The sequence below is a fragment of the Molossus molossus genome, unplaced genomic scaffold (genome assembly GCF_014108415.1).
Source record: "Molossus molossus isolate mMolMol1 unplaced genomic scaffold, mMolMol1.p scaffold_m16_p_13, whole genome shotgun sequence".
Taxonomy (NCBI): Eukaryota; Metazoa; Chordata; class Mammalia; order Chiroptera; family Molossidae; genus Molossus; species Molossus molossus.
In genome coordinates, this window is record NW_023425348.1 from 41,475,987 (window position 1) to 41,485,646 (window position 9,660).

The following is a 9,660-nucleotide window of genomic DNA, read 5'->3' on the forward strand; positions in this document are numbered from 1 at the left end:
GTTGAAAACAAATCGTGGTTTATTCAACCATACCTCTTTGTTTCTAATTTTTGCCACCACAAACAAAACAATGATAAACATATTTATTCATATACCTTTTCAGAGTAGTTGTTTTATTTCTATTAAATAGATTCTCAAAAATAAAAATATGGGGTTAAATGATGTCTGTGTTTGTTGCCTTTTTTTTAGTAGATATTGCCATATTACTTTATAAAAAAAAATCACAGCAGCCCAGCTCGTGTGGCTCAGTGGTTGAGCGTTGACCCAAAGGTCGCCAGTTCGATTCCTGGTCAGGGCGCATGCCCAGACTGTGGGCCAAATCCCCAGTGGGGTCATGCAGGAGGTGGCCAATCGATGTTCTCTCTCATCGATGTTTCTATCTCTCTCTCCCTCTCCTTCCTCTCTCTCTAAAATCAATTTTTTAAAAATATTTTTATTTTTTTTTATCCTCACCTGAGGACATTTTCCCATTTTTTGTTCAGACAGAGTGGGAGGGAGAGAGAGAGAGATAAACATCGACGTGAAAGGGACACATTGACTGGCTGCCACCCGCATGACCAACCAGGGCCGGGGACAAACTGCAACCGAGTTACATGCCCTTAGCGGGAACCAATCCCGGGTCTCTCTGGGCCACAGGCCGACACTCTAACCGCTGAGCCAAACCGGCCAGGGCTCTAAGATCAATTTAAAAAAAAATCACAGCAGTTCACATTCCACTCAACTAAGTTTGAGGAACTGTTTTCCTGCATCCTTACCACATCTGGTATATTATTATTACTATTATTTTAAATATATTTTTATTGACTTTTTAGAGAGACAGGGAGAGAGAGATAGAAACATCAATGTGAGAGAGAAACAATGATCAGCTGCTTCCTGCACACCCTCTATTGGAGATTGAGCCTGCACCCTGGCATATGCCCTGACTGGGAATTGAACAGGCAACCTCTCAGTCCATGGGACAATGCTCAATCCACTGAGCCACACCGGCTGGGCTGGCATACTATTATTATTAGCAATAATTGCCAAAAGGATGAAAAATAGTACAACATTGCTTCTTTGATTGTATGTCCTCAACCTCTACTAAGTTTCAGTAACTTAAAAAAAAGTACGTATTTATTGACTTTAGAGACAGGAAGGGAGAGGGAGAGATAGGTAGAAACATCAGTCAGTTGCTTCCCACATGCCCCCAGTGGGGATCAAGCCCCAAAACCTGGCATGTGACCGGATAAGGAATCAAATCGGTGACCTCCTGGTGCATGAGACCACACTCAACCAACTGAACCACATTGGTGGGGCAGTTTCAGTAACTTTTCATTTCAGTTATTTTATTTTTCATTTCTAGAAGTTTTATTCGGCTTTTTTCAAATCTGCCTGGTCATTTCTTGTCATATCTTCTTGCTCTCCACTCATGTTTTAAATACACCCTTATATTTATTTAAGCAGATTAAACACATATTCTATATTCAGTAATCTCAGTACCTGAGGTGGTTGTGGATCTGTTGACTCTTGCTTATGGTACCTTGTTCCCTTTTGTGGTTTGTGACTTTAGGTTGTGAGCTTGTGTTTGTTGGACTCTGTGTGGAGTCTCTGGGGCTTGGTTTGGCAGCACTTTCCTACAGGAAGGGTTTTTATTTTCTTTTTCAGGCATCTGAGGGCACTACCAACCCAGATCCACTTTAAATTCGATTTCTGATTGTTGCTGCTGGTTTCCATCATGCAAATAGTGAATATTTGGTCCCCAGATCTATTTGAGCTCTAGCCTATAGCCAGACATTTTCAGGGAAGACTGTTCTCCATCCGGAATGAGACAGGTAAGTTTCCACAGCATTCAATTGTAAGCGGCACACTTTTATAGAGCAAAGGGGCACTTAGAAGGGGTTGTTACAAAGAGTCCATTGGAAGAAACTGGGAGCTCAAAATGTACTGGCTTTTCATTGGCTAAGTTATGACAGACCCTCATTAGCTGATCTATTGCCAGGCAAGGAGAAAACCTTCCTTCTTCCTACTGAGGTAATAAAATAGAAAAGATCTTCCTGTTGGCGATGCAAGGTATCCATTTCTCCTTGTTGAGGGGGTGGGGGTGGGGGGAGTCATAGATCATAAGTAGTAAAGCTTGAAAGCTCCCCCTACAGACGGTAGGGACTCCAATGTTAGTTGAGGTTTTCTTTAGTAATTTTCACAGTTCTAACAAGCAAAATACCCCACGCTACAGGTATCTTAGCTCTTTTCTTCCCAGGTCATACTTTGCACTTTTAGCACTGATCTGAGGTGGATAAACAGTACACACTGGCCACCCTACTTCCTCGAGCTTCACTTTTCTCATCTGTAAAATGGTTGTTAGTGATCCTTCACCCCCTAGTACTGTAGTGAGTAGAAAGTCTCCAGCTTTCAATGCCAGTTCCTCCCCCATTTGGCTGTGGGGGAACACCCAGGTGAAAAATCGGGCAGTGACTAGCCTAGGGTCTCACGGGAAGCCAGGCCCAGTCCAGGCCAATCCGAGGTTCTAACCACACCCTGGGTCCAGCCTCCCCCACGCCAGGGCGAGAGCAGGGAACATTTCCGCCAGCTACAATTACTTAGCTGGGCGGGTTGCAGGAGCGGGGTCAGGTTGCTCAGTGCAGTTGCCTGCAAGGCCAGGATGGTGAGCCCGGCGCAGGACTTCTACCAGCGGGAGATAGAGGAGAAGGAAACGATCCTAGCAAATGTGAGTGTGCGGCCTTAGGCTGGCGGCGCCGGCTCCGTCCGCACCTGTCCTGTTGCCCCTCCCTTCTTTCACTCCTTCTGGCCTCCCCCCGTCCCTCCTTCACCCCCACTCCAATCCTCCAGGCTTCTGGAGCGCCACCTCCACCTCTGGCTGCGCGCTGTTTTCTCCTGGCTGTCCTTCCTGCTTTTTTCTCTCTCCGCACCACGATCTCCGTTTCCATTCTGGCTCAGTCCAGCCTCTTCTCTTTGCCCTCTTTTTTGCTTGGCTGCCTTGGTTGGCCTTTTCCTTCTCTTCTCTTTGTTTTAGCTGCTCTGTGTGTGTCCTCCCTTTATCCCCTGCTGGTCCTAGTCCAACGCTCTGGCACTGTCTCTCCCTTTCCCCTGCCCCCATCCCTCCTGCCAGTGGGAGAACCAGATCCAACCACAGGCTGCCAGTGTATCATTCCCTCACCACCCAGACCCCTACCCTCTCCAGCCTGCCCCTGCCCCCTGGCTGGGTCCTGAGTCCTGCTCCCTCCCAGGGCTTGGGTCAGAGGAGTTTGGGGGAGGATCAGGAAAAGGCCCAGTGCACTGTAGCAGAGCATTCCAATCTCCTGGGCTAGGTGCCATTCAGAAGACTTGTGGGAAGTGAAAACAGATCCAGTAGTGGGGAGATTGGCTTTTCCCATAGGTGATGTTCAAGTCATTGTTCTTAGCTGTTGACAAAGCCACCTGCTCAGTGGCAGGGCTGCCCTAGGAGCTCAATAAATGTCTGGATGACTTACCCAACAAGGGGGAGCTAGCATGGTGCATGATGCCAAGTAGGGCAAGATTGGCCTACATCAGAATACCAGGTGTTCCTGTAAATCAGTGCTGCAGGTAAGCTCCATTCAATTCAACAGACATTTATGGAGCATCCCCGGTGTGCTGAGCCCGGTAGTAGGTACTGGTGCTATAAAGATGAATCAGGGATAGTCTTCCCTTAGGAACCTGATGAGGGATATAGATGATAAAGAGAATTACAAGATAGATAATTACCAGACTGTGGAAGTACAGGGTCCTCTGGGATCACAAGGAGACAACCCATCTAGAAAGATTCCTGGAGGAATTAACTTGAAGGATGAGTGGGCTAAGAGAGTATGAGCAATGAGTGAAGTCCTGGAGGCAAGGGGGACCCAGCCTACTCTGATTGGGTGGGGTTGGGTAAAGCAACAAGCAGTTCTGGTAGCTTACTGCCAGCCTTGTAAAGGGCCTAGTAAACATTGTTAAGGAGTCAAATTTAGCCCTGGCCGGTTTTGTCAGTGGTTAGAGCGTTGGCCTATGGTCCTGAGAGACCTGGGTTCAGTTCCCGCTAAGGGCATGTATTTCGGTTGCAGTTTGTCCCCGGCCCTGGTTGGGTTGTGCGCGTGGCAGCCACTCGATGTGTCCCTTTCACATTGATGTTTCTCTCGCTCTTCCTCTCTTTCCCTTCCATTCTATCTGAACAAAACAAAAAAATGGAAAAATGTCCTCGGGTGAGGATAAAAAAAAAAAAGGAGTCAAGTTTATCTGGAAGGGAACTGAAATGTCTAATGCAGGGGGAGGCATATCAGATTTGCACTTAAGAAAAACTACTCTGGCCTGGCTGGTTTGGCTCAGTGGATTGAGCATCATCCCATGGACTGAGAGGTCCCAGTTGGATTCCCAGTCAGGGCACATGCCCCGGGTTGTAGGCTGGATCCCCAGTAGGGGGCGTGCTGCAGGCAGCCAATCAGTGTTTCTCTCTCACATTGATGCTTCTACCTCTCTCTAACAACAACAAAAAAATCAATAAAAATATATTTAAAAACAAACAAACAACTACTCTGTTTTCAGAGTAGATATTGGATTGGGGGAGGGCACTTGAGGGATCAGGGTGCCATGGAACTGACCAAGCATTTAGAATCACCAGGATTTGGTCTCTGATTATATGTGTGTGTGCGTGTGTGCAAGGGGTGTGGGGGTGAGGTTGGGAGCAGAATGCAAGATTACAGCCTGAGTTTTTGGCTCAGATAACTGAGATAAGAAACAATGGAAAAGGTAAGTGTTGTGGGTTAGGGAGAGATCTTGAGGGACTTGGGGTACGTGTTAATGGAGATGTCCCTCCATTGGCTCCAATAAAGGTGACCTAAGGAAATGTGTGAATGTTTGGGGGGGGGGTGCAGATGTGTAGGGACTCTTTTGATTACATCTGGGGAAAAGCTGGGCTTATTTGATTTATCCCTCTGTCCTCATGACCAGCCCTGGCCTGGCACCAAGCAGGGTCTCATAAAGAACATTTGTCTCTAACCAGTGCACCCAGGGCCTAAAACAGGCTTTCCCACTCAGAAATACTTGTCAGGTTGACTGGTAGAAAGGTGGGGAAGAGGTGACACAAGGAAAGAAGGGCAGGTGGTCCCGAAGAAGGGTGGAAAAGAAATCTTTATCTGCTAGAAACACATACTGTAGTATTTATGAATGAGGTTGGAGGTCTGAGCTTTCCAAAGAGACTAGGAGTTTTGGGGAAGAGGGGCAGAATTAAGCTTGGGAACAAGGCCAAGGTCTTATTTGATAAAGAAATGTAGCTGAGGATGTCAGGGCAGGAAGTTATTTTGTGAAGCATCTAGAAATGAACTTGAGAAATTACATTTGAAGTGAGTGGATTCATTAGACTTTCAGAGCTGGAGGGTCTCAGAGTTCTCTACATTTGGCCTCCCTATTTCATAGATGACAAGCTTAGGCCCATGAAGGAAGTGAGCTGCCCCAGGCACATAGTTTATTATTGGTAGCAGTGGGACTGGATGTTGGGAGGGGCAGAGATAGGACACCCATGTATACTGGAGTCAGACTGACATGGATTGGTCCCAGCTCCAACTTCAGCACTTCCTAGCTGTGTGACCCTTTGTTCTGAGCTTTCCTCTCCTGGAATGTGGGGGACATTAAGAGCACTTGTGAGCTCTCAGTGGTGCAGGAGTGATGAGAGCACATCAATCCATTCAAGGATTCAAGTCTGCAACTTTGCATTTAACTACCAGCTATACAGCAGGACCTCAGGGTTAACCAAAGAGCCTTGCCAAGGGATCTTTAGGTTTATGGGAGAAAGAGGTAGTCAGGTTCTGGGATTATTTTTCTGTATTGCTTGGCTGCTGTCAGTGTATCCTCTCTTTCCCTTCTCCCTTCCAGCCAGCAGAACTGTCCCCTGGTAGGAGCTGTTGCCATGGCAACTCAATTCTTTCCCAGCAGTTTAACTGTCTGTGGCTCTCTTAATCCCGGTATTTTAATCTTAGAACTAGAGCTCACAGACAAGTTGAGACTGAGGTCACACCTAAATCAGATGGAAGGACATTCCTGAGCTCGGGCCCTGCAATAACCTGTAGTTAAGAGTTTTCATGTTGGTAATTCAGCCTCTGACACTGCACAGATCTCTGCAGCAGCAGCCATCACATCCCTGGGAAACCTCCCCTGACAACCTCCAACACGCATCCACAAAAAGCCGACCCCTCCTACCTTTGAGTCTTCTTTCTTAGCTCCTACACATCGAAACCATCTGTTTCCCTCTCTCCCCAGTGAGCTCCTTGAGGGCAGAGACTATGTGATATTCATATCCTTAGGAGGAGACTTGAATGGAATAGGTCCTCCCTACATTTTTTTGACTGAATAACTAAGGAAAAGAAAAATGGAGGTATTTGAAAACTAATTTATACAATAACTAAGAGCACAAGCTTCAGGGTAAACTGGACCCGAGTTAAAATGCTGACATCATCACTTAAGAGCTGGTTGATTTTAGAGAATGTACTTCATCTCCTTAAGTCTTAGTTTCTTTATCTGTAAAATGGGGATTTAATACATTCTTCATAGGATAGCTATGAGAATTGAATTAGAACTTGTATGTGAAGTGCTCTGCATAGTTACTAGACTCTGAAGAGAAGGACCATGTTCTGCTTGTTCTTCACTGTGTCCCAGGTACCTGGCACAAAGTAGGCACATACCTATATTATTGAATGAGTGAGTGAATTTTACTTTTTACTTTTTTTATTTTTTGAGTGAATTTTAAATAATGAAAGTTATTCCAGAAGCTGGTTTGTAAGGATAACAACTGATATATCACCTCACATGTAATAATTGCTGTATGGTCTCCTGGTATTTTTGCTAGGTCTGTGTAGAAGCGCTCAGTATTCCCCGAATGCAGCCTGTCAGTCTGTTTCCATGTCTCTCTCTGCGCTGGGCTGTAGGCATCTCCAGAGAGACACTGTGTGGGTCTCACCCACCTCTGTAGAGCTCAGCCCAAGGTCTTACATAGAGAAGAGGCCCCTAAAATTCTGTTGAACAGCTAAACCTAACTTACATTTGTGCCAACTTTACAGTTTATGAGGCAGTTTTACACTCATTGTATCTGGTGTTACTGGCCTTTTCATTACCCAGAATATTTCTGTTATTTAATCTCCATGGTCCATATTTTCAAGAAATATCATCAAATACCATTTGTTAATAAAGTCATGCCAATTGCTAATCAGAACTTCTGATCTATATAAAATAAGAATTTTTATCCCCAATCCCCAGCACAGGAGGTGGACACACAATAAGTACTTAAGAACTGCTTCCTGAATGAATACATGTATTGCTTCTTAGCCTTTCTGAAAAGTCGAAAATGGTTTGCTCCCCACCCCCTGCTTTTTTTTTTTTTTTTTTTTAAATCTTAGACCCTAAGCATCGCATTCGGGAACTCCTGACTTCACAACAGCTTCATATCCCCATTTTATTTTTTTATCCTCACCCGAGGACATTTTTGCATTTATCTTCAGATAGAGTAGTGGTGGTGGTGGGAACATCGATGTGAGAGAGACACATGGAGTGGCTGCCACCCACATGACCCCAACCGAGGCGGGGACAAACTGCAACCGAGGTACTGTGCCCTTAGCAGAAACTAAATCCAGGACTCTCTGGTCTGCTGAGCCAAACTGGCCAGGGCCATATCCCCATTTTATAAATGAGGACATTGAGGCCTATGAAGGGAAATTGCCTGGCCAAAGACCACAGACTTTGTCGCTGGGACTTGCTTCCACAGCAGCCTCCTATACTAATATTCTGTGACCCAAATGGGAAAGTTGAAATGCTTGAACGGGTAATTCTTATATCAAACTGAAATCCTGACTTCTTTATTTGTTTTTGTTTTTTATCCTCACCCGAGGGTATTTTTCCATTTTTTGTACAGATAGAGTGAGAGGGAGAGAGAGAGAGAAACATCGACGTGAAGGGACACATCGAGTGGCTGCCACCCGCACGACCAACCAGGGCCGGGGACATGCCCTTAGCGGGAACCGAACCGGGTCTCTCCGGACCACAGGCCGACGCTCTAACCGTTGAGCCAAACTGGCCAGGGCAATCCTGACTTCTTTAAAATGCCCATTCTCTGGAGCTATACAGCATAAATATAACTCTCTTCTGTTAAGACGTCCCTTTCAATAGCTGAAGCCAATCATGGCTTTCCTAGATTCTCTACGGGGTTATTCTTTGGATGAAAATAAGTCATGAGTTCCCTGGAGGTGGCGCTATTGGTTCACTGCTTCTTGTACCTCCAGCTACCTCGGGTCGTGGAGCTGAACGTGGGGGGCGAGTTCTACACCACCACCCGGGGCACCCTGCGGAACTTCTCGAGAAGAGAGCTGTTAAATATGCTCAACTGCAAGGATGCGGAGGGCCGCTTCTTCATTGATCGCCCCGGCACCTATTTCGGAGCCATTCTCGACTACCTGCGCAGCCAGCAGCTGCCCACACAGCACATCCCCGAGGTGTACCGTGAGGCTCAGTTCTACAACATCACACCTTTAGTCAAGCAGTTGGAGGACACGCCGCAGATCTTTGGTGAGCAGGTGGGTCGGAAGCAGTTTTTGCAGCGGGTGCCAAATTACAGCGAGAACCTGCAGCTCATGGTGCGCCTGGCGCGCGCAGAGGCCGTGGCGGCCCGCAGCTCCAGCGTGTTGGTGTGTGCGGTGCACACGGAAGAAGATGCTGCGCACTGCGCAGACTCCCTGCGCGTCCTGGAGGCGGACAAGAGGACGGTCGTCAAATTCGGACCTTGGAAGGCGGCCCCGGTCATCAGGGATCTCCTGGACTCCGTGCGGATGGACATTATGGCTCAGGGGTACCAGGTATCCTATGATTACTGTTCCAAGAAAACATTTCAGCCTAAGCATGGGGCCTACGAATACTTCTATACGTTCCTGTTTACCTGGTGGTGATTCTCAGGGGCCGGGGCTGTTTGTTAGGGGTTCTGGCGGAGCTTATGAAATTAAAAGTTGCCTTCAGAAGTCCTCTTACTTTAATTTCAAAAATAAACATTAAAACATCTTTCAAGGTGGTCTGCAAAGGTTACCCCCAAATATTTATCCCCCCCTTGAGGACTTTCCACTCTTTGCAACCGACTCCACTATACATGCCTAGTAGGTGCAGCTGCTCCCTCTTTAAAGCCTCATGTACCTGCCAGACCCTTCCCTTTAAGTCCGATAGCAAGGCTGAGATGAGTTGGAATGTTTAAAAAATGCTTTGGCCACAGATGCAGGATGTCAACAGGAATATAAAAGGATACTCTGAATATAAATAGTCTGACCTAAGAAAACAATTTACCCAGCTATAGCCTGTGGGCAAACCTCTGGCCCAGGGTGTGCCTTCATGATGAAGATGCCAAGTTAGTACTGTAGTAGATGCCACTCAGATATATTCTTTCCCAAATGCTATGAGTGTTGGCTGCTAAAGCTTCACAGCTGTCCTGCCTCTAGAATAGTGGTTCTCAAAGTGTGGTCCCCGGACCTGCAGCATCAGCAACACCTGAAACTTTTTAGAAATACAAATTCTGTCCTCCACCTCAGCCTACTGAATCAATAATTCTGGGGGCTGGCCCAGCAATCTGTTTTGACACATCCTCCAGGTGATTCTGATGCACTCTAATTGAGACCTCTAGAAAAAAAAAACTGCCCATTTTTT

At 46.5% G+C, this 9,660-nt stretch overlaps 1 protein-coding gene across 1 annotated transcript; it reads left to right on the forward strand.

Moving 5' to 3' along the window:
* The first annotated feature begins 8,207 nt into the window (after positions 1-8,207).
* On the forward strand, positions 8,208-8,918 carry KCTD14 (potassium channel tetramerization domain containing 14). The gene has a single exon (XM_036259522.1). It carries the CDS (start codon positions 8,208-8,210, stop codon positions 8,916-8,918), a length of 711 nt encoding a protein of 236 aa, XP_036115415.1.
* Positions 8,919-9,660: the final 742 nt, after the last annotated feature.